The sequence below is a fragment of the Vulpes lagopus genome, chromosome 6 (assembly GCF_018345385.1).
Source record: "Vulpes lagopus strain Blue_001 chromosome 6, ASM1834538v1, whole genome shotgun sequence".
Classification (NCBI taxonomy): domain Eukaryota; kingdom Metazoa; phylum Chordata; class Mammalia; order Carnivora; family Canidae; genus Vulpes; species Vulpes lagopus.
This window is the reverse complement of record NC_054829.1, coordinates 27,368,501-27,392,250: the sequence shown is the minus strand read 5'-3', so window position 1 is coordinate 27,392,250 and position 23,750 is coordinate 27,368,501. Positions and strand designations below refer to the sequence as shown.

Genomic DNA, 23,750 nt, shown 5'->3' with positions numbered 1-23,750 from the left:
CAGTGCCTGGCACATGGGACAGGCTTTATGTGATTTGTCTTAAATTTGTTTTTAGAAGACTGACTCCTAGCTTGCGGCCTCAGGACGCCACCGGCTGCGTGGTGCAGGAGTCCCACTGTTCCTTTACTGCGGTTGCTAAGCAGGCTCAGGAGACTCTGGGGGCAGATGTGTCTTCGCCGAAGCCTCCCGCTCCTTGCTCTTGCTCGGGGCAGCCATCGCACTGCCTTTTATGGAAGGTGATTTCTGACCTGAGAAGGGAGGGCCAATGACTCACTGGCTTCTAGATGGGTCCCCAGCCTGAGGCCTCTCTTTCCCCCACCCCGTTCCCCCACCTCAGCCATGAGTCATCTGTGAATCATCTACCTGCCCTCCCCTAGAAGTTCCAGGGGGTTCTCTCCAAGGGGTCTCCTTCGGTGAAGCTCTAGGTTGTGCTGCCAGCTGTGCCCACGAAAGCTGCAGGGACTGACGCTTCCCCAGAGCTAGTGGGGGTCAGAATTCCATCACCAGCAGCGACTGAGACTCGGACCGGACCGTGTTGCCCCTGGAGTCTGCTTGCAAACATGGAAGCACCAGGGCTTCTCTGGAGACACACACACACACACACACACACACACACACACTCGTGCACACAAGCACGCGCACACGACATGCACACGTGTAGTCCTACTGTATACCCCAAGGAAAAAAAGCCCTGCTCCTACAGGAGCTGGATGTTTCCAATTGGTTTTTTGGGGAGGAGGATAGGAAATCACCAAAAGTTCCCAAGAGTTTTAAAGCCTTTTATTTGTTTACACGTTCTCTAAATTGCAGACAAAAAAATTTTGCTACATAGGTCATCAACACTGCTAACCAACCACAGAACAAGATACTAACCACAGCAAAGAAGGGACGGGGCCTGTGACTCAGTCTTTGTGAACGTGCAAGGGGCTGGGATATCCAGGGGTCCCCAAGATAGACAGCTTGATGCCAACCTTATGGTGGCTCCAGGTCTTGACCTCTCCAAGGCCCTCCTCCCAGAACCAGGTCAGGACAGGAGCAAAGGCAGGAAGGGAGGGAGGGGTCCTGGTTCCTGGGGCAACCCCACCAGGCAGCCTTCCTGAAGAGCCAAAATCAGGATGTGGGCTCTTTCCAACCTGGAGATCTTCCTGGAAACTTTCACAGTACACCAGCTCTCTGGGAAGTCACAGAACCTGCGTGTCCCCTTCGGACAGTGGGAGAGGTGGCACTGCCTCCCCTCCAATACTGAAACACGAGAGATCTTAATACATCCCTTGAGAGGGCAGAAACAGCACAGCACTCTTCACTTCGGGTGCCACAAAAGAGGGGGGACTTGACACACGGGAGAAAGGGAGCACCCCAGGAGGGAGGAGCAGAGGGGTGCACACACACCTACACACTGAGACTACATCACATCACACCTGAAAGAGTCAGGGGCGGGGCGAGGGGCTTCTGTTGGCTTGCCTGTTGCTGTGGTTGCTTTTCAGAGGAGCCAATGGGGAATCTCTTCTTCAGACCATTACGTACAACTTCCTAAGCCTGTAGCCCTGCTCTCCAGTCTCATGAAAGCCATGCCCTCCCCAGTTCTGGATACTGTCCAATGTCCCCGAGCAGCTCAAGGCAAAAACCCTAAGTTGTCCAGTCAGCAGGAGGTAATGCGGTGTTGGAACCCAAGGTCAAAGGAGGAGGGAGTCCAAGGGAACATAAAGGAAGACCCTTGGTAGCAGGCATTTCTACCGCCAAGGCCAGTCCTCTCAGCCATTCTTGTATGACTAGGAGTCTCAGAAAAGCTGGGGCGGGATTGGGGTGGGGTGAGAGAGTACAAGACACAAGAAAGCACTTTAGAAAGATGGCAATGAGCTATTGAAAAGGCTTCTCTCTTTCGTGCCCACACCTGGAAGAAAGTGACTCTGAGTTTCATCATGTCTACAGGTCTAGAGATATCAGTGGAGACATAGCAATAGGAGGTCACTAGAACATTTCCAGGGCTATCCTTTCCAAATACAGCCCAAGCCATCTGGGGGCAGTAAATTCCTGAGGCTGCAAGGTACCCAGGGTCTATTCACCAGCAGGGAGAGCAGCAGAGACCAAGCCCTTCCCACACTTCTCCAACTCTGAGCCAACCAAAGGGCTTCCATGCCCTTCCCAGAACCGATGCGGAGCTGGGGAGGCACCTCCTTGTAAAGGACCTCTTCATCCTTTCTACCCCAGCGCACCCAGAACTCCAGGCTTCGTATGTGGTGGCAGCCATCACCAAAGCCACCAGAACCAGCCTCCTCCTGAGAAGCACAGCGGGGCATCCAGCGACTAGAAGAAGGACAGCAATTTCTTTTGGCTTCTGGGCAGAGATGCTCCATTTCTTGGCTCTCAAAAGAGAATGTTCTCAAAACTGGGCTTTAAAATTGCCCTCAGCCTAAACACACGGTGGGTGGACCTACCTGCACCAGTCCATGTGTCACATGCACAGGCCAGTCTCCCTTTCCAGTGTCTGCTTCCTAATTGGTCTAGTGGATCAGCGTCGGGCTGGGAGGAGGTCTGAGCTGACCGTTCTCAGCCTGACAGTCTACATAAGTGGAGGTGGGAGGAGAGACCGTCTCCAGGCTAAGCCCACGGGGCCAGCAGAGCTCTCCTGCTCCCGGGTCCATCCCTCATAGAGCTCAGACCAGTGGGCTCAGAGTCTGAAGCCGGCTGCCTGGGAGTGGTGCTGCCAGTCTGGCCTGGACGGGATCCAAGTCAAATGACCCTCCCCCACCACCCACCCACCGCCTTTGCCCTGCCACCAGCACAAGAGACAGGGTGAATCAGGGTCATTCAAAGGAGGCTTGGTTCAAAAGAACTGAAGGCTTTCATATGGGCAGTGGGTCAAAGCCTAGAATGCACTGCAGGTTCTCAAGAACTTTAAAACCAGCCTGGCAGCCCAGCATCATGAAAGCCTTATGTCCCTGAGTCTCTCACAGACATAACCAAAATTCTGCCTCCTTGGAGCCAGGTGCTGTCCAGGGACCCCAAGGAGCCTTCCCACCCCACTCCCCCAGCCCCCAGCAGACAAACCAAGGGATGCTTCAGGCCAGCTCCGCACTAACACCCAACCGGGGCAGATGCGTGCCTTCCCCGGAGCCCAGGCATCCAGCTTGAAGGCGAGCTCAGTGTGAGTGCTTCAGGGAATAGTGAGGAGCTGAAATCTGGCTGTCACATGTGCAGAGAAAAGGGGAGATTGAGCAAATGGTTTATTCCTGATGCTATAGATTCAGACAACAGTGGGTCTACTGAAGCATGAAGTCAGGATCCGATGAGCACCTGGCCAAAGGTGGGCACAGGAGCTTTGCTAGAAATGCTTCCAACGTTGGGCCCCTCCCCATGCCCACCTCCTGCTGCCATGCCTGAATCATGCAGGAGGCCGAGACAGGCTGGTGGGGGTCTCCGGGGGACTTCACCCAGTCTGAGCATGAGGCCCTCATCCCACCATTCCCCTCTGCTCTTTCTAGTGGGGACGGGACAAGACCGTGAAAGGAGTCACTTTCCAGCTCTCATCAGGCCCTGCCAATTACACCTCCCCACTCACCACCCCAGGAGCCCACTCCAGCATTTGGAGAGCATGACCTCTGTTGCCTCTGGCCATTTGGCCCACTCCAACCCTTCATCATCGCTGAGGTTCATGGTAAAGATGGTCACCTTCCAAGGGCAGCCAGTGCTTGGGCAGATGGACACAAGCAACTAGGTTGAGGTCAACTGTGTTCTTCCCCTCAACCCCCAGAGAGTAGAAACAACTGGACACTTTAGCCAGCTCATCTTCAATCCATGAACATGCATGAACACAAAAAGAAGGACCTAGATCTACATACACCTTCCCTGATGATCCACTACCTGACATGTGGTCAGAATGCCATGGGAGAGTGCAATTTTGGAACCCAAAAGCAGGTTGAAGCCTGGGCCACGATGCGGTTTATTTTTCTAGCCCCTATAGGACCTAGTATGTTGCCCTGCACAGAGTGGGTGTCCTGCCAAGCATTTCAGCCAGTAGCAGCCTGCCCAGCAATCCCTCTTGGTGGCCAAGAAATGGGCTCATTTTCCTTCAGAGCACAAACACCCTGTGGGCAAACCTGCAGATGAGTAGTGAGCATGTAGGATGGACATCTCTCCTTTTCCCCAGCCAAAGGCACAAATGCTCCCAAAGCATCTGACCATTTACTGCCACAGCGTGACTTCTCTGCTCTCCCAAATGCCAGAGGGACCAGATGCTAGAGCTCTCTGTCTCCCCACCCCCTCTCCAGCCACCTGCTCCCACCTCCTCTGCTCTGAGCTAACCATTCTATGGTTTCATTCTCTCACATGTTATCTAGCAATGATTCCTTCCTTTTTCCCTAGTACCTAATTTAGGCCTCTTCAGCTACATGTTGAAAATACACAGGGGATATATAGTTTTCTTTTCCTTTTGTACTGCTGCTTGTTCTCGTCATCACCCCACCCTTCAGCATCTTGGCAGGAGGGAAGGGGGGGCAGGTGCAGGAAAGGAGGAGGGAGGCCATGTAAGAAAAGAACCAAGGTCTTGGCAGGGAGTAAACACGAAAGGGCGAAGTCAATAAGAACTGCAATCCCAATTCCAGCCATAAAATCTGCTCATCCCTTTGACAGCAGAATTGAGACTTTTGCTTCCAAGTCCACATCCATTGCTAAACCTGTTTCCCCAAAGAAGCAGAAGTGAGGGAAGAGGGGAAGGAGTCCATGCGCCAGTGGCCCTCTGAGCCTGAGGCTCCCCATACAACTCCCAGAAGTGTGCAGGGGCTGGGACCTGGGGTGGGCCTGGCTGGATGGCAGGGAAAGATCCCCTGTGACAAGCAGGTTCTCCCTCTTATCCTGGAGCAACATAGAAGGTTCACTTTCGTTTGTTAAGTGAAGGGTGTGTGCGTGTGTGTCTCTGTTTTCATCATCAATATTGATAACATCGATAGAAATAATGGAGATGCAGAGAGGCAGGCAAACAGGATGCAGTGGGTGTGAGTATAACCTGGAGAGGGTGCAGAGGGGAAACATAGGGGCTCAGGGGCCTCCCCCAAGTCCTACGGGGACCCCCCCCCCTCTTCCCACCACGGCAGCATGTATGCGCCAGACTCGGTTGGGGCCGTCCTGAATGGCCACTTTGCTCGCTGCCTGGGCTAGAGGTCATCATTAGTATTTATATCTCTGTCGACGAGGGTTCTGGCTGCCTGCCAGTCCTGGTTCCTGCCTTCCTCTGGCCTGGCCTGGGAAATGTCACCATCAGCACAAACGCTTCCTTCTCTTGGTGGGGCCAAAGAGGGGAGAAACCCTGGAGTGACCCTCTTTCAAGGCACTGAAGCAAAGAAAGGAAGGCAGTTGGGAACAAAGGGCCTGACCAAGGAGCATTCCTGTACCCTCTGCCCCCTGTTATCCACGAACCCGCCGCCGCCCACCCCACAGCCGCATAGGATCCTAGGGAGTTACCTCCGGTCTCAGCCATCTGTGGGGACACGGCCAAGCCTCACTCAGAGCCCAGAGACAGCCTTCCCTGGGAATCCACCAACTTCCAGACCTTTCCTCTCACACAGGGAGCCCCCCATTCATTCTAGGAAACCAACTGGAGGAGGACAGGGCCAGGGCCAGACCCCCTCCTTCCCCATCACCGTTTCCTGGAGGTGCTTCCTTTGGGCCTCTCTTCCCGGCAGCCTGTGCAGAAAGTATGGAGAGGGGGCCACGCAGCCAGGCCTTCCTAGGAGCAGCTGCTGAGAGGCTAGAAGGAAGCCCCCAGTCTGTCCGTCTGGGGGCTCTGTTCATCCTCCCACATCCAAGGCACCCCAGCAGTTGGCAGCACTCTGCCTCCCCACCCCACATCCTCTAGGTATTTAGCTCCAGGACTTCGAAGTGCAAATCAGGTTTCTGGGCCCTCCTCAAGTGCCCTCCTCTCTCTTCTCTTCATTTGGCTTCGCCTGACATGAAGGACCTTTGACCCTCCCCATCTCCTTCCTCTGGGCCCCCATTCCTCCCTCCTCCTGCACAAAAACGAACCCACTACAGGTGATATCAATGCACAGCTCTGAAAAGGAGTCAGCTGTGGCATGTTGGGCGTCTTCGCCGGGAGCATGAGCATGGCTCTGGCCCAGGGAGCCAGCCCTTCCCTGCGGGGGTGGGGTGGGGGTGACACAGGCACGTCCTGAGGAGGGGCCTGCACTGGGGAGGGGTGTCAGGGAGTGAGAGAGGAAGGGACGCTGTTGTCCCTGCACATGTAGCAGGCTGAGAACCAGCCCAGGGACAGGGAAGGTGGTCCTTGGGGCTCCCAGCAGGGGGGTGCAGGGGGTCTCCCCCACGCACCACAGACTCAAAAAGGAAACCAGGGCCCCTCTGAGTCTAAAGCCTGAAGTTGCCAGTAATCTCTCTTCAAGAGCACAGGTCTGTCTCCTAAACTTGCCCCAATAGGAAAGGTAATAATAATCATCTCATTTTTCGTCCTTAAAATATCTGAACTTTTAAAGGGGAGGGCCGGGAGGAATCGTGCTGTGTTCAAAGCACAAAGCCTAAAATGCAGCACGAGTGTAAGTCTCCGGGGTATCATGAAACCATCACTGTGAAATCCAAACCCTCCCCCAACCTTAAAACCTGTTATCTTCGCCAGCTCTGGAGGAATCTGGCCTCCTTCCCACCCACCCACGGCTCACTACCCTAGTTCCAGCCTCGCGTCTGAGCGGGCTGGGGAAGCAGCCGCTCCTTGCAGCCTGCATGGCCTTCCCACCTGGCCCTGGGGACCCCCGGCTCCTGCTCTAGGTGCTTTGAGTCATGGGGGGGAGGGGGGGTAGGAAATCTGAATGTCAATCTCCTAGAGGAGGCCTTGTCTGGATATCCTCACAATGTCGCCTGCACTGGATTTGCTGCAGGCCTCAAAAGCGGGGTTTCAAACACAGAGGGTTTCAGCTTCCGGCCTGGATCCTGCAGCCTCATCTCCTCTCTGGGCAGGTGGAGCCACAATATTGGGGTGAAGCAGAGTAAAGGCACTCTGGCTGTTCTAGGGACTCGAGCTGGCAGGCAAGGGCATCATTATCTCCACCGGGTGGCCTCTGGACCCAGTGACGAGAGATACCACAGTGTGGGGGCCTCCATCATGCCAGGCCCCATGCCAGGCCCTTCAGCAGCACAGCGCTAATCCCGGCAACAATCTGCTGGACGGGCCGTATCTCCCTACCTCACAGATGTGGAAAATGAGCCTCAGACGGATGAAGTCACTTGCCCAAGGTCAACCAGCCAGAAAGTAGTAGAGCTGGGGTCTACATCCAAGTTTCTAAGTGCCTGTTACACTGAACTGAATTATAGCCCTCTCCAGGAGGTGGCTCCCCATTCTAGGTCACGATGATCTTGTAGAAGGGAGTATCCCAAGAATCTTCTTTCTGAAATCCCCAACCCCAGAGTAAATCCCTCACCTCCCACCAACAGGAGACCCATGCGCAGGTCCTTGTCACAGCTTTGACCTATTGGCTCTGTCCACAGGCAGCTTAGCCCCTAAAACGTAAACCCATTTTGGTCAAAAGGGAGATTCTGAGAAGGCATCTAACCTTGGCTAATTCACACAAGAAGGGGGTATAGAAATCATTTGGGATCCCTTGGAAGGCCCTGCTTTCCAGTGGTTATTTATATAACATTATGCTTTTTCAGTCTCCCAATGTCACCGTGGAATGGGCAGGGCAAGTATTATTATCTCTGTTTCATAGGTGGGCAGACTGAGGTTCAAGCCCTGATCATCCACGTGCACCCCATGATTCTAGTTCATTCTCTGGGGTTCAGGAAAAGACCAATTGGAAGTTTACCGTCCCTTTCCTTGTTTCAGTACAAAAAGTGATAAATGGGACTCTGGAGGTTTTGTCTGCTTGCAGTACCCCAAAAGTGCCATTTCACAAGCTGGCTTTGCTATCCCCACTTTCCAGATGGGGAAACTGAGACCTCCAAAAAGGGAAGAAGTTGGACCCATCCTATAGGGAATGCAACTGGGAAGGAGACTCTGGACCCTCTTTACGTCCATTCCAGAGCCTGGAGCACCCCACCCCATCCCCACTGCTGGGTTACAACACCCTCCCTCGAAAGGCCCAATCCTTCTTCACAGCTTCTGTGGCAGCAGGTGCGATGGAGGTAGAACAGGGCCACCCCAACATCTGCACTGAGATGGGGAAAGAATTTGCACACACTCCAAAGAGGACTTGTCGAGTAGCAGGACCACAGCTAGGGGTTTCAGACTTGCTTTGTAAACTTTGAAGCCATTGTGGCATTTGGGAACATTTTGCTAACTTTTTTTCTAAAATTAAGTCAAAGTGATCTTCAAAACCAATAATCAGCCTTTGAGAACACCCCACTTGGGGTTTTTGGGAGGACAGCCAGCCAGAGCAGTTGGGAGACAAAATCTGCTCCTCTGATGTGACACCTCTGGGTAAACAGGGGACAAGATGGTGCGGCAGCTTCCCGAGCCCTCCCGGACCTCCGGAATCCCAAACAGGTTTCCCGACCAGGAGGGGGAAGGAAGTATCTGGTGAGGAAGATGAAAATCCCATCTGGACGGGGACCTTTAAACAAGATCGTTAGGGAGGCGTGTAGCTCCCTCGGAGGCCACAGGCCCCCACAGGAGATGGCCCCGTCTCTTGCCACAGGTCACCCTGCAAGGGACTGGGGGGTCCAGCGTGGCTCGGTCCACTGGCCAAGAGCAATTAGCCCAGGAGGGAGGCTCCTGCCAAGCGGTGGAGCTGACGCGACAGGCGGGCAGAAGTGGCCCAACCAGCCCGAGCCTCCAGGGGCTTCTTCGGGAGCTGGAGGAGTAAAAATAACCTCGGCCTTTGTTGGAAGGGGCCGGGCCACGGGGACGGAGCTGATTTCAGGGAAGCCGAGCATGTGCCAGGGTCCCGCTGCCGAGACCTGCCCTTTGGGCAAATGATTTTTCCAGAAATGTGTCAGTTATTGTGTGCTGCTGCCATTGCCACTGCCACCGAGATTCAAAGACAGCCCGGCCGCTCCCGCCCTCGGGGCTGACTTCCAACACAGACTTCTCGGAAGCTCAGCCTCCCACCTCTTTCTTCTCAAAACATCTTTGGAAAACAAGACTCCGGCACATAATTGGGGAGTTTGGGGGGGGGGGGGCAAGAGCAGCCCTCAAGCTGAGGATTCTGTACCGTTGCCACCGTGATCATAAATCACCCCATCACCCCAGGCTATTTGTTTAGGTGACAATCCTCGCTTCCCCGTCCTAAAATCTCCAGAGTCCGGCGTCAGTAGACAGTGGCAAACACACACCACGTAGAAGGAGGAAATTACTTGGGAAAAGGAATTTGTGGTGCCAAAACAATACTGAAGGGCTTTGCGGAGCTGCAGTCCTTTGTGCCGACATTCAGATTCTGGACTGCGCAGCCTTCACCCGCCTTCCCGGCTCTTGAGTCCCACCAGGGAAAGCTCCAGACCCGGGCTGGTTGGGAGGCAGAGCCTCAGCATCCTCCCCCACCATAGGCTGTGGCTTGTCTCACCTCAAGGATGTCCCAGCTCCGAAGGTCAAGGAACCCCAAAAGCTGACCCCTTGCAAAGCCACTCCCGATGGATAACAACTACCGATCGGCTGTGGCAGGGCCTCTGAATTTTCTTCCCAATGTCTCTGCCCACCCCTCAGCACTTCTACTTCCCTCACCAGCCCCGTCAGGAGACCCCCCTGGCTGCAGACACCACTAGGTGTATCTGCAAGAGGTCCAGAAAACCGCTTTTCTTCTTCACAGAGACCAAGGAACAAAGAGGGATTTTCATCGTCAAGATGGCCTCCCGACTCCGAGTCTAGAAGTTTCCAGGGAGGCTGGTAATAAATAACAACTTCTCCACAGCCTTTTGTCCCTCTGCTGAGTTCAGGATAAAGAGCTGAAGCAGGAGGCGGGAGGCTGCGTGAAGATTTCTTGGAACACAATAGATAGAAAACACCAGACTACACGTAAGTGACTGATCGGTGGTCACAAAACAGCTTCCCTTAAAATGGGAACCAGGGCCAGGGTAAATGTGAGGGGGTTCCACAGGGCCGGGGCCCGGGGTGTTCTTCAAACGTGAAAGATCCTTCTGGTGGAAGCAAGGAGGGGCTGACAGAAGTACTGGAACCTGCGTGTAGGGGGTAAGCAGACACCTCACCCTCTCGGTTCCACATGTCCGTGCCCTCCATGACCACGGGTGTTCCTTACAGTCGGTCTGTCTGGATAGATGGGAGTGGGGACTTGATCCGGTGTGAAGTGGGCTCTGCCTCAGCCTCTCCAGCAGCAGGTCACAGTCTGTGACCCGGGGCCCTAGGCTTGGCAGCCGAAGGCTGAGGCTTTTTCTTTGAGCAGTTCCCAGCACAGGTGGCAGCTCCAGCTTCCTACAAGAAACAAGATGCCCTAGTTACCAGCTGCCCTTCGCCCCACCCCTTGGCCCTCACTCCTGCAAGTGCCGTTTCTCCTTTGACTTTCACAGTTCAGAGACCGAGGCCCACGCCTGAAAGTGGGCCAGAGTCTGTAACTCGTGGCAGAGGGTGAGCGCTCCTCAGAAAATAGTTCAGTGTTCAGAGGCGATCCGCTGAACTGTTGTAAAGACCCCCACTGTCCTTGACAGCGATATAACTGGCAGCACTAGGCCTGGGCTGGTCCCCTGGAAGCTGACACCTCCCCACCACTTTGTCTGCATGTCCAAGAAACATCTCCTTGGTCCTCAAGCTGAAATTTCAGAGGGTTGAACTGTGCCTCCATTTCCTCATCTGTAAAATGGTAGCATAGGGTTGTGATGATTGAATGAGACAAGACATGGAAAGGCCTTAGCATGAGACCTGAACGAGAGCGAGGGCTCCCTAAGTGATAGGGGTAGCTGTTGTTTCTACAGTCGACATCATCATCATTACCTTCTGGGGGCTCAGCCACTGGAGGATTTAAACAGTACATGTGATAGCCACGGTCACAGTCATCACAGAAGAGTAGCTGGTCCTGGTGGAATACAGAGTAGGTGGAGAGGAGGAGAGAGAGAATGAATTATTTAGGGCCAGTGTCTGGCCACCCCCTACTCCTCCAGCCTCTCCCATGCAGACCCACCTCCTTGAATGCTCCTTTCTAGGCCCCATTTGCAGTCTTCCCTGTCCCCTGAGTACGCTTTGTGCTTTGCCCACACCTGCAAATTCCTGCTCTGTCTCCCCAACTATGCCAACCCTATCCCCACGTTAGGGTTCTGCTCAAATCATACCTTCTCCAAGAGGCCTTCCTTTACTATCTCACATTCATGTTTAAAGAGATTCCTTACACTTCTGAACTCCCCTAACCTATAACTCTGTTTCTATAAAGGAGTAAAACCACTTTTATGCACTTCTGTGTTCCCCATAATGATTGCCTAGTGCATAGAAAGTACTTTAAATGTTTGCAAATTTTAACTGAATTCCTCTTAACCTCACCCTTTCCACCTGTGAAAAGGGCAATGGCTATACTTGACCGTAACATCTATGACACCTCAGAACCTCTTCAGGGTTTCATTATGCAAGTACAGAGAAATGGATGGGATGTGATGCCACCTTTCAGATCCCCAAAGCGTCCTCGGGGGCTGGAGGCTGAAGCCCAGGGGAGAATAGGATCCTCTAGCTCTGTGTTGAATGTTGCTCCTGCAGTTTGCACCTTCACTCCTGCAGTTCCCTCTGCCTGGATGCTCTCCCAGCCCCTGACCCCTACTCTTCTAAACCATTCCCTACCCACCCTTCAAGTCTTCCAGCTCTTCTGTCCTACAGAAATGTCACTAATCTAGCTCAAATGGAAGTTCTCTCTTCCCCTTGCATCCCCATAGTCCTCTTTCTTTCTTATGACATTTAATTGCATTTTCCTTTATGCCTCAAAGCCTGGCATGTGGTAGATATCTACACACAATTGTTTTCTTGAATAGCTCCTTTGGAATATACCTTGTCTACTCCTTTACAGATTGTAAGGCTCTTGGGGCAGAACCTTGTCTTAACTCATCTCCACATCTCCTTCAGAACTTGCACACAGTAGCTACACGTTTGTGATCTGTTCCTCATTATCCAGGTTCAGCTCTCCTCTATTCTTTGGACCTACCTAGATGGCTTGTAAGACTTTGCAAAACTAAGTTTTGCATCAAATCTCACCTTGGCTCCCCTCAGCACAGAAATCCTGGGAAAGGGAGATATTGAAGTTGGAAACACCAACAAGCAAGCAATAAGGCAGGAGATATCATGAAAGACTTTTTTTAAAATCACACTAACACCTTTCAACAGGGCAATGGAAAGTTTTTGAAGAGTTAACAACAGAGGAGTGACTGGTCACACATGGAATTTAGAAAGATCTCCCTAGCTGCTGTGTAAGAAGGAGCAGGTTGGGAGGAGGCAGATTGGTCCTAGAGGCTGGAAGACCACTTAGGATGCTACTACCACCATCCAGGTGAGCAGTGATAGTGTCCTAAACTAGGGCTGTGGCATGGGGAAAAGAGAAGGGTCTTGTTCCCATTTGAAAGTCACTAATTAGATGTAGAAAATGATAGCAAAGAAATCAAGAATGTCCCCTAAGTTGTGGCTTGGTCAGCAAGCCAGATGATACAGCTACCCATTGAGATATGGGCAAAAGAGTAGATCCACAGGAGCCAGAAGGCAGCCTCAGCTAGAGACATGTTCTACACATCTACAGGTCATGCAATGGAGATGCCCTGGAGTCAGCTGGGCATCGGTAGAGATGCCTGATCATGAGATATGGGTTTGGGAGTCATTGGTGATTAGATGATAATAGAGGTCCTAAGAGAAGAAGCCCAGAGTATGTTACAGATGTCCTTGAATTTGAGCTCATGGAGGGACGTCCATGAACTGTTTGAAATTATATGCACAACTTTGTGCATAGGTACAAATGTACGTATTTCTGAGAAAAGAGTAAGTACATAGCTTTCATTGAATTTTCTGAAAAATTAAGGACTCAAAAAACATTACTGAGATAAAGGCCAAAAACATACCCTTGAGAACACCAACTCTAAGGGACAGGCAGAGAAAAAAGAAACTGAGACACACAGTCAGAGAGGTAGGATGAAAACCAGGACAGTGGTTTACTCCAAAAAAAAAAAAAAGTTACACCATTGTCTTGGAGCTAAGTAAGCTATTTTACAATATGATTTAGGAATAATACAAGGACGAACAAGTTAGGATGGGAACAGAAAATAGGGAGAGGCTTGTCAGGAAGAGTATTACTAAAGTCTAAAAGATACATAACTCCTGCTATAGTGCTGATGCAAGAAATACAAGAAGGTAGGATACCCTGGGTTAGACTTCCCCAAAGAAAAATCAAGTATTGTGGATTTAAATACATTTATCATGGGCTGATGGTTATCTAGCACCACATTCTCTTCTTTTTCATGTGCTTTTCAGGATAAGTGCCTGTCAAAACCACCCAGATCAGTCAGCTCATGTTAACCCCCATGAAAAACATAACTTAAGTACCCTTACTCCCAAGTACCCAAGAACCGGTTCCAGTAGAATGGGAACCCCATTCTGGGATGTGCAGGGTAAATCTCTGAATATGTGAGAGGAACCCTACTGCCGAGTAGCCTCACTGCTGGAACTCCTCCCCTACTCCTCTGCCAAGTCAATGAAAAGCCTCTGTATTAACACTATTTGTAAAGCCAAAGACCAGAATCAACCCAATGTCTATCAATAAGAGACTAGTTGAATAAACTAGTGAAGAACTATGCAGCTGTAGGAAGAAATTAAGATTATGTCCATATATTGTGGTAGAGTGAGTAATCTCAAGGGCATCCAGTGAAAAAGCAAGGTGAGGAAAACAGGTGTGTCTGTTACGATTGTATAAGACAATGCATTCTTTTTTATGGATTCATACACATGAATTCTTATGTATTCACACACACAAACAGGTAATATGTTATATTTAAATAGGATGAAAAGACAAGCCATAATTTTTTTTATATGGTCACCTATGAGTGGAGTGAGGGAATAGAGTGAAAGAGTAGGGATAGAAGCTAGATTTCTTTGAATACCCTGTTTATTTTAATAGATTTGATTCTGGAACCAGTAAATATTTTGCATAGTCATAAAACAAAATTCACACTGTCATTGTCCCTAAAAACAAAAAAATGAAACAAGTGAATCTAATTATGTATTAGTTGATGGCATAACCACACAGAAAGTAACTATGGAAATAGTTGACCAAGTGACTTTATTTTTTTTTAAGATCTTATTTATTTATTCATGAGAGACACTGATAGAGGCAGAGACATAGGCAGAAGGAGAATCAGGCTCCATGCAGGGATCCCAATGATCCCAGGACTCTGGGATCACACCCTGAGCCAAAGAGCTGCTCAACCACTGAGCCACCCAGGCATCCCCTCAAGTGATTTTATTTTTTTTTCCCTCAAGTGACTTTAAAACAAGTAGTTTGACTATAAATCCTAGTCAAATATACTTTAAGGACAAAAATGTGTGTGTGTGTGTGTGTGTGTGTGTGTGTGTCTTTCCAGCGATCGTATTGTTGGTGGTAATAGTGGAATTAATATTTGAGACCTGTGTGTATCAAATGAGTGATTATGTTGTCACTAAGAAGCAAGAATTTTTACATACTTGAAAGAAAATACAGATGTAATATCAATGAAGTTAAGTAAAAACCCTACAATTAGTCCTGGGTATGAATTAGAAGTATCAGTATAAATTCGAGCATCCATAGAAATTCAGCATTCTATCTTTAAAACAAACTAAACATATTTTCTAGTTCTTTCCATTTAAAATGCCCCAAAACAATGACTACTGCCGTAAAAATTAGCACCCCTAGCACTCCTATTATGTTCTCTAAAGATCATTGGCCACTAAAAGGAACCAGAAATCCTTGAAGAAATGGCTGGTTCCAGCTCCCGGGCATGAAATGTATAAATATTTTCACATATTGGAAAGCAAGGAAACCACCAAATACTATTGGGATCATGTCAAAAGGACTCAAGATCCAACCGGATTATATTCTCACTGGCCAAATATTGGACAAATTAAGCTGTAGTGGATTAAAACAAATCAAATATGTTTAAATCCCTGAGTTCATACAGATACTACTTAGAAACAAAAACTTTGTCACCTTTGGAAGATGCTAGGGAAACATCCCATTATTTTTTGTTATCTTGACATAATTTTAGTCTCAGGGAAAGTCACAAAATGGTACAGAGAGTTTCTGTACACATTTTACTCAGCTTCCCTTAATGTCATCATCTTACATTACAATAGTACAATCACGAAAAGCAGGATATTACAGTAACATTATACTATTAACTACTCTGCAGACCTCATTTGAAATTCACCAGTTTTTCCACTTATGTCTCTTTTCCCAGCTTCCACTCCAGGATCTCACATTGTATTTAGTTGTCATGTTTTCTTAGTGTCCTTGAATCTATGAGTTTCTTTATCTTTCACAACCTTGATGCTTTTGAAGAATCTAGGCCAGTGATTTTGTAGAATGTCACTCAATTTGAGTTTTTCTGATCTTTTTTCATACCCTCAGTATGCACTTTTGGCAAGAATACTACAAAAGAGATATGCCCTTCTCGGTGCATCATATCCGGGCATTGATACCAATATGTCTTGTTACTAGTAATGGTACTCTGATCATATAGTTAAGGTAGTGGCTGTCAGTTTTTCCACTATAATGTCATAATTTTTCCCTTTGTAATGTATTAATAAGTAATCTGGTGAGGGAAATACTTTGAGATTATGCAAATATTCTGTTGCTAACCATACTTTTGCCCACTAATTTTGGCATCAATTGATTGTTCTTTCTTACAACAACCAGAAGAGTGATGTTTGCCTATTGGTGATTTCCTTTTCTCCTCTACATTTATTCATTGTAATTCTACTCTGAGGAACAGTTTAACTCTTCCTTATTTTTTTACTCAAATTTTTAAAATATCATTATGGATTTTGTTCTCTGTGTTATAATTCAATACCATTGTTATTTATTTTGTTGTTCAAATTGTCCCAGATTTGTCATTAGGAGTTCCTTCAAGTTAGTTCCTATATCCTTTAGACATGACTTATCAATTTTTATGCATTTCCCTACTTTCTAGTACCAGAGGATGCTCTGGGCTCCTCTTGTATTTTCTAGCCCTAGCATCAGCTATTTATCCAAAGGTCCCTTTGGATAATCCAAAGGTTTTATTGGAGAATGGTATGTAGAAACCAATATCTGGGGACCATGGATCCCATTGCTTCTGGGTTATCATTGCTTCTAGGCCCAGAATTAGGCAGTAAATGTATGTGTAGTACACACACCTATATTTATTTCTGTGTCTATCCATATGTATGCATACATGTATATAGCTACAGATATATATAAGCATATAGATACACAATGTGTTATATAAAAAATCATCAATTTATACTGATACCCCCTACTCCACCCCAACATCATAGGATTCAGTCTCTCCTTCCCCCTTTATTTGATTATTCTTTCTCTGACATTGAGAAAACTGGCTCTCATTACCACAATGTATAATTATTAGTTCAGACCTGCACACACATCAAGCAGTTTCAGAATGACTAACTTACATGCCTGTAAGAAACACATTTACTAAATAAAGTATAACATTTATGCACTCATTTCTGCCTTTAGCCTTAAAATACACAGTCATGTACTGCTTCCTAAAGTTACCAAAGTTAGTTCTTTCCTTCTCCACCCTTCAGTATGGTTATGCTATCTAGGTTATGCTATCTGCTTCAGTAGGTTATGCTATAGTTAGGTTCATTTGCTACTGTTCATGTTCCAGTTTCAGTCCCTGCCCCCCACATCCTGGTTGATTTTGGCAGTTACCTGTAATAGGGTATGTGTGATAATACCTTGGTCATATGTGTCAGAGCTCTACAAAAAGGCATTCTCAGAGAAGTGCCATCTCTCCCTTATCCCTACTATCCCACACCTGTTTTCCCATTCCTTCTACCCCATTTCTACCCACTGCTGTAGGTAACCAGTCTCTTTAGTTTCTCATTTATCCTTGCTGTATTTCTCTGACACAAGTAAACAGATATATGTATATTTTCTTACACTTTTCTAACAAGGATGGCAGCATATTATAGATACAGGTATTGTCTTTGCTTTTTACATTTAACAATATTAAATTTGGAAATACACTGGAAATTATTCCATATCAATTTATAAAATCTGCCTCGTTTTTTTTATAACTGCAAGTATTCCATTGTGTAGCCATGCCATCATTTATTCAACCATTTTTCTGCATAACATTTAGGTCCCCTCCAAAACTTTATAAACAGTGACACCCAGGAATAACTTTATGCACATGTATTTTCATAGCACTATATCTTTATGATAGATTCCTATAGATGGCATTGCTAAGTCAAAAAGTAAGTGCATAGTAGTGTTAGGTATTGCTAAATGTCCCTACAGAAAAGTGGTACCACTTTGTATTCTCACTGACAATGTATGAGGGTAATAATTTTCCCACAACTTTATCAAGAGAATATATTCTCATACCTTTTTTTTTTTTCAGTTTTACAGGTAAGAAGTAGTATCCCAGTTTTGTTTTACTTTGCGATCTTTAATTGAGTGCGTTCAAACTTTTTTAAAGATTTTATTTATTTATTCATGAGAGACACAGAGAGAGAGAAAGGCAGAGACACAGGCAGAGGGAGAAGCAGGTTCCATGCAGGGAGCCTGATGTGGGACTCAATCCCGAGTCTCCAGGATCACACCCTGGGCTGAAAGCGGCGCTAAACCACTGAGCCACCCGGGCTGCCCTCAAACTTTTTTTTAATTTAAATTCAATTAGCCAACATAAAGTACATCCTCAGTTTCAGATGTAGTGTGCGATGATTTATCAGTTATATACAACACCCAGGGCCAGTCACATCATGTGCCCTCCTTAATGCCCATCACCAAATTACCTCCATCCCCCCAAGCCAACTCCCCTACATCAACCATTTCTTTTCAAATGTTTAAGGGCTATTTTTATATCTTTTGTGAATTGTCTTTCATGTTTTTTTCCCATTTTATATCAAGTTTCTGGTCCCTTATCCCTCAAATTTTCAGAGTTCTGTGTATATTAGGGATATTAGCTCTTTATCTGTAATATATGCTGTAAATATTTTCTCCCAGTTTGTCAGTTGTCTTTTTACTTTATCATGTTTTTTTACTATGCAAATTTTTATGTGGCCAAATTTGTCAATATTTTCTTTTATTGCTTCTGAATTTTAAGTCACAGAAAATCTTTCCTTAAATTTAAAGAGGAATTTATCCATGTTTTCTTCTAACATTAATATGGTTTTATTTTTTATATTTAGATTCCCCAATCCATTTGGAGACTTCTTATGTATTACATGAGATATGGACCTAGTTTTATCTTTTCCCAAATGGTTACCCTATTATCTTAGCACCATTCATGAAAATATAATTTTAGAGGCAACCTTTATCCTAATACTAAAGGTCTATATGTAGCTGGGTCAATTTATGGGTTCCTTTTCTATTCCATTGTTCTATTTGTCTATTCTGTTTTAATTAGAGGCTTTATAATATGTTTTAATATCTGGTAGTCTCCCCCCATAATTTGTTGTTTTCAGTGTTTTCTTGACTATTCCTGCATGTTTATTTTTCCATATGAATTTTAGTATCAGTTCGTCTGATTGTTTGGTGTTTTTATTAGGTTTGAATTAAATTTCTAAATTAACTCAAGAAGAACTGACATCTGTATAACATTGAGTCATTCTATCCAAGATCACACAATGTCTTTCTATTTGTTCAAGTCTACTTCTGTGTTTTTTTTCAAGTGTTTTAAAATTTTCTTCAAAAAAATCTTTTTTGCTTCATATAGGTTTTACATATTATTAAGCTTATTTCTAAGTATTTTTTTCTGTTGCTATTAGAAGTGGGATTTCTCTACTACTGTATCCTTTGGTTGTCATTTGTGCATATGAAGGCTATTAATTTTTGTATAATAATTTTATACCCTGCTACCTTTAAAGTTTGAGTTAGCTTTATCATGGATTCTCTAGGGTTTTCCAGATACACCATTATAGTTTGTGAAATAAAGTTTTGCTACTTTGTTATTCTTCTACTGCTAATTGATTTCTCTTTTCTAATCACATTAGCTAATATCATTAGAATAATGGTAAATAATAATGGAATAATGGACATCCTTACTTGGTTCCTGATCTCAGTAGAAATGCCTCTAGTGTTTCCTCATTAAATAAAATTATGGCTTTAGTTCTAAGGTATAAAAAGTTTATCATATTAAGAAAGTATCCCAGGGTGCCTGGGTGGCTCAGTTCGTTAAGTGTCTTCCTTCAGCTCAGGTCATGATCTGGGGTCCTGGGATTGAGCCCCACGTTGGACTCCCTGCTCATCAGGAAGTCTGCTTCTCCCTCTCCCTCTGCCACTTGCCCTGCTTGTGCTCTCTCCCACTCTCTGTCAAATAAATAAATAAAATCTTTTTTAAAAAAAAGAGTATCCCACAATTCCTATCTTCTTGAGTGTTTTTTTCTTTTCATGAATAGGTGTTGCAACTACCTTGTGATTTTTTGAAACTGATAAAGGGAAAGAAGCATTTATCCAACCTTTTCTATGGAATCTAAACCTGAGAGTAACCAAATATAAGGTTAGAAAAGTTTCTCTTTGCAGAATTACTCCAGCTAGTAAACAAAAAAGAAATTACAAAATAATATTTTGCAACCTCTAGTGAAATAGTTGTCTCATTGAAGATCCTCAATAGCTGATATCTTCACAGAAAAAGAGATATACCATGCAGTTCATACTTCCTGATAAAGAAAAATACACCACTATGTATGAAGTAGTCTTGATATATATAATATATATAATTTTATATATATTTATATATATTTTTATATATATTTTATAATTATATATATTTATATATATTTATATATATATTGTAATTATATATATTTTATATATAATTTTATATATTTTTTATATATTTTTATATATATTTTATAATTATATATATTTTTTATATATAATTTTCTAGATGAAGAACAAAGAGCTAAGGCATTCTAGGCAGCTTAACAGAGTATTTTCAAAGATAAATTCTGGGGGCACCTGAGTGACTCAGTGGTTGAGCTTCTGCCTTTGGCTCAGGTTGTGGTCCTGGGGTCCTGGGATAGAGTCCTGCATCAGCCTCCCCACAGGGGCCTGCTTCTCCCTCTGCCTATGTTTCTGCCTTTCTCTCTGTGTCTCTTATGAATAAATAAATCTTCAAAACAAAGATAAGATTTTTTAAAAGATTTTTTAATATTGAATAATTGACATTTAAAATGCACAGATAATTGACATTTAATAAAATGCACAGATCTGGTTAAGTTTTGACAATTGCATACATATATAATTTTATATATGTTTATATATAAAATCAAATCAAGGCCCATATATAATTTTTTTTTTTATATTGGAGACAGAGAGAGAGGAAGAGCCTGAATTTGATCAGGATTCTAGTTCTAAACACCCATGTGTAAGAAATATAAGAGACAGAAGGAAATGTCAAACACCACTGCAGGCATGCAGTCAGTAAAAACACAGTCCTGGGAAACTCTATTGAACAAACTAAATGATTTCTTCAACAAAAAAATCAAAGGGAAAAAAACAGAGCAAAATGGAGGGGGAACCTACTATTAAAAGAAACTTTAAAAATAAGGGTGCCTGGATGGCTCAGTTAGTTAAGCATCTGACTCTTGATTTTGGCTCAGGTCATGATCTCACATTGGGAGATAGAGTCCTGTGTCAGCTGGGCTGACTCAGTGCTGGGTGTGGAGGCTGCTTAAGATTCTCTCTCTGCCCCACTCCCCAAAACATATCAACTAGTTGCAATGTATGGGCCTTATATGGATCCTAATTCAAATAAATAAGCTATAATAAAAAATATTTAAGACAATTAAAGACAAAGCAACATTTAAGACAACATGGCAATTAGAATATTAAGCAGATGTTTGATTATATTAAGGAATTGCTGATGTTTTAAGCTACGTTAATATTTTTCTCATTTTTGTTGGAAAGTAAGTCCTTTTTTGATAAACAAATGAGAAATGCACAGGCAAAGTGATATTATGACTGGAATTATGTGGGAGGAAGTGGAAGTATTTATAAAACAAGATTGGACATGTATTGATCAGAGTTGAAGCTGATGATAGGCTACATCAGTTTCATTATTTTCTGTACCTTTACATAAGTTTGAAATTGTCCATAACAGAATGTGTGGGGTTTTTTAATTCTGCATTTATTACAGTTAACATTTAGACCAAATGAGAGCAGGTACTCTGGAACCTGGTGTAAACAGTTGAGTACATCCCAACCATAGGAGCGGGCACCACTGTCGATCACTGAACCCTCGAGGGCAAATGGCCAGGGAGGCAGCCTCTGGCCATCACCTCCTGTACCTCCCTCCGCAGGCACAAAGACCACCCAAGGTTACTGTGATGCAAGGATCGCTAAGGTCCTGGAGGCAAAGAGAAGGGGGAGGTTCTAACTGACATTTTCCTCTAGACCCCAGTGACAAGAGTCCTGCTCCCCTTTCCACTCCTGTAAGGACTCCCAGATCCTTGGATTTCCCCCTCCTGCAAGGGAAGTCCCAAACTCACGTCATTCTCTGAGGTTCCACAAAGGATGCAGGATTTGCATTCTATGCACTGCCACTTGTAGGTCTTGACAGCCTCCGTCATATTCAGAGTGAACTGCAGGCAGGTTGGGTGACCTGCAAAAAGCAGAAATGGCAGCATTAGGGTCAGGGGATCTGACCTGTAGCCCCTTGACACCACTTTAACCAAAAATGCATTCATGCCCAACTTGGAGGGAGGGCAGGGTAGCATAGGCTGGGGAAAAAACAGGGCCCTACCCACACCCCTCACAACCACCTGCAGTTACATCATTTTGAGGCATTAACATTGAAAGATGGCATTAACATTTTTCAGGGATACATGCCATCCAAGTCCTCTTGCCCTAAGACATGTGTCCCCCTAAAGGTGTAACCGGTTGATGAGGACAGAAAGTGGTGATTGGAGAGGAAGAAAAAGAAACGGTGGAGTGCACTGCACAAGGCAGCACTGTGAAAGTCATCAGCATTTCTTCCCAAGCCCTAGCATCAACCATGACAGGAGCAACACATCAGAGCTATTTGGAGCTGGGCCTTCTGACCTGCACAGTTGTTCACATTGCCTCTGGGCACAGGCAAAGAGGTCAGAGGGAGTACATGAAGTTTCCCAGGGCAGAGCCCAGGGGCACTGTGAAGCACTGTGCTGCTATGGAAAGAATCCATACCCATGCCCAGGAGACTAGCAGAGGTCGGCACCCTGCACAATAACAGGAACTATAAGGGAGAGTGGCCTGGCAGGCAGGGCAAAGAAATGCAGCACCATAGCATCATAGCGACCAGGTCTACCCACTGGTTCTTACTCTTCTCCATCCCAAGTATCATGGTAGCCGAACCAACAGCAAATAGGGAGGGACACTAAGCTGTGACCTTAGAGCACACAGCCCTAGTGGTCCATAGCCCAAGGATTGGTCTGAAGGTCTGGACTCAGTTCATAGCCACAGCCCATCCAAAAGAGAGATGCCAGCACAGAGTGGACAGCTATGACCTGCAGAATATGAAGACCCTCAGCCTCCTATCTGGCAGGGAAGAGAGACTTGGATGATGTTCCCAGGTTTTGCAGGAATCTGCCCAGAACACCCATGGCAAAGCCCATAATGGAGTCTGTCACAAAAGAACTGAGAGCTTTGCCTACTGCTGGGGGCTCGCCCTTCTCCAAAGCTCCCTACTCTGCCAAACCAACCACATAGTGCAGTGCATTACTTCTTGAACATAAGGAAATGTGTTTTTAAGGAAGGATACTAAAGAGAGGAGACACCAGTTAAGTTAGTCCCACCAACCTAGTACCCTCCACAGATGGTCAGGACCCCACATGGTACCATTACCCCTTGGCAAAGCCACATCACAGCAGGAGACCCCCATTTCCTCCCTTCCAAATATTCAGACAGCCAGTTACATTGTGGTCATTTGGGAACATACCGCCTATTCAGTCAACATAAGGATCCTTCAAATATGAGGCTTCACAAATGCAAACCCCACTGACTTGTCTGAGAGAATAAGAGTGGCAATGGAAATGACTCATCAGTGGGGAGTGTGGGGGACACTTAGCAAGGAACACATGGAAGCATTGAAAGAGGGCAGATCTAAAAGCCTTTCAAGGACTCCCCAGGTACCATCCAACTTAGAAGCTCCCACAGCTCTGAACTAATAACCCTCTCAAAGTGACACCATGGCAATGACCCCAAAGAGAAATAAGCTTAGATGAACATCCAGCTGATATTCTTGAAAGCATATAAAAGATATGCCTAAGAAGACACTGGCCAGGGTTGTTCTCTATTCCAATCTCTCAGACAATACTGGAATAGGAGGAAGAGAGAAAACACCAGCTTGAGATTCTGAGTGGTGTGGGCCATCATGCCCAGGTTCTCAGACAGGCCACCCTTGGCAAGGTTGAAGATGAGTTCATGGAACAGACACCCATATATGCAAGTCTACTTTGTCCAGTTATATGGCCTCAGGCTACATCCCAGCCACAATCAGCTGGCTTGTGATAATTGCTCATGAACTTAAGATTCGCTGAGCACCTGCTAGCCCAGTCATTGCTGTAGACAATAAAGATATAGTGGTGAGCAAGTCACCCAAGCCCTTCCAATCCAGCCAGAGAGAACTCAAATTAATAAGCTACATGAGTATCTATTTACTTA

General features: G+C 46.0%; 1 protein-coding gene across 6 annotated transcripts in view; it reads right to left on the bottom strand.

Annotated features, from left to right (window-relative positions):
- Window positions 1–765: 765 nt before the first annotated feature.
- The window catches only part of DPF3 (double PHD fingers 3), a 257,146-nt gene continuing 234,161 nt past the window's right edge, over window positions 766–23,750 (bottom strand). For 4 of the 6 annotated variants that reach the window (XM_041758213.1, XM_041758216.1, XM_041758215.1 and 1 more), the window contains 3 exons: window positions 21,599–21,711; window positions 10,880–10,961; window positions 766–10,363 (listed from right to left, as the gene is read on the bottom strand). In XM_041758213.1, the coding sequence (XP_041614147.1) occupies window positions 10,293–10,363; window positions 10,880–10,961; window positions 21,599–21,711 (266 nt within the window). In that variant the 3' untranslated portion in view covers window positions 766–10,292. Of the gene's footprint in view, window positions 10,364–10,879; window positions 10,962–21,596; window positions 21,712–23,750 lie in introns of those variants that run through there. The other 2 variants (XR_005988341.1, XR_005988340.1) reach the window with 2 other exon arrangements.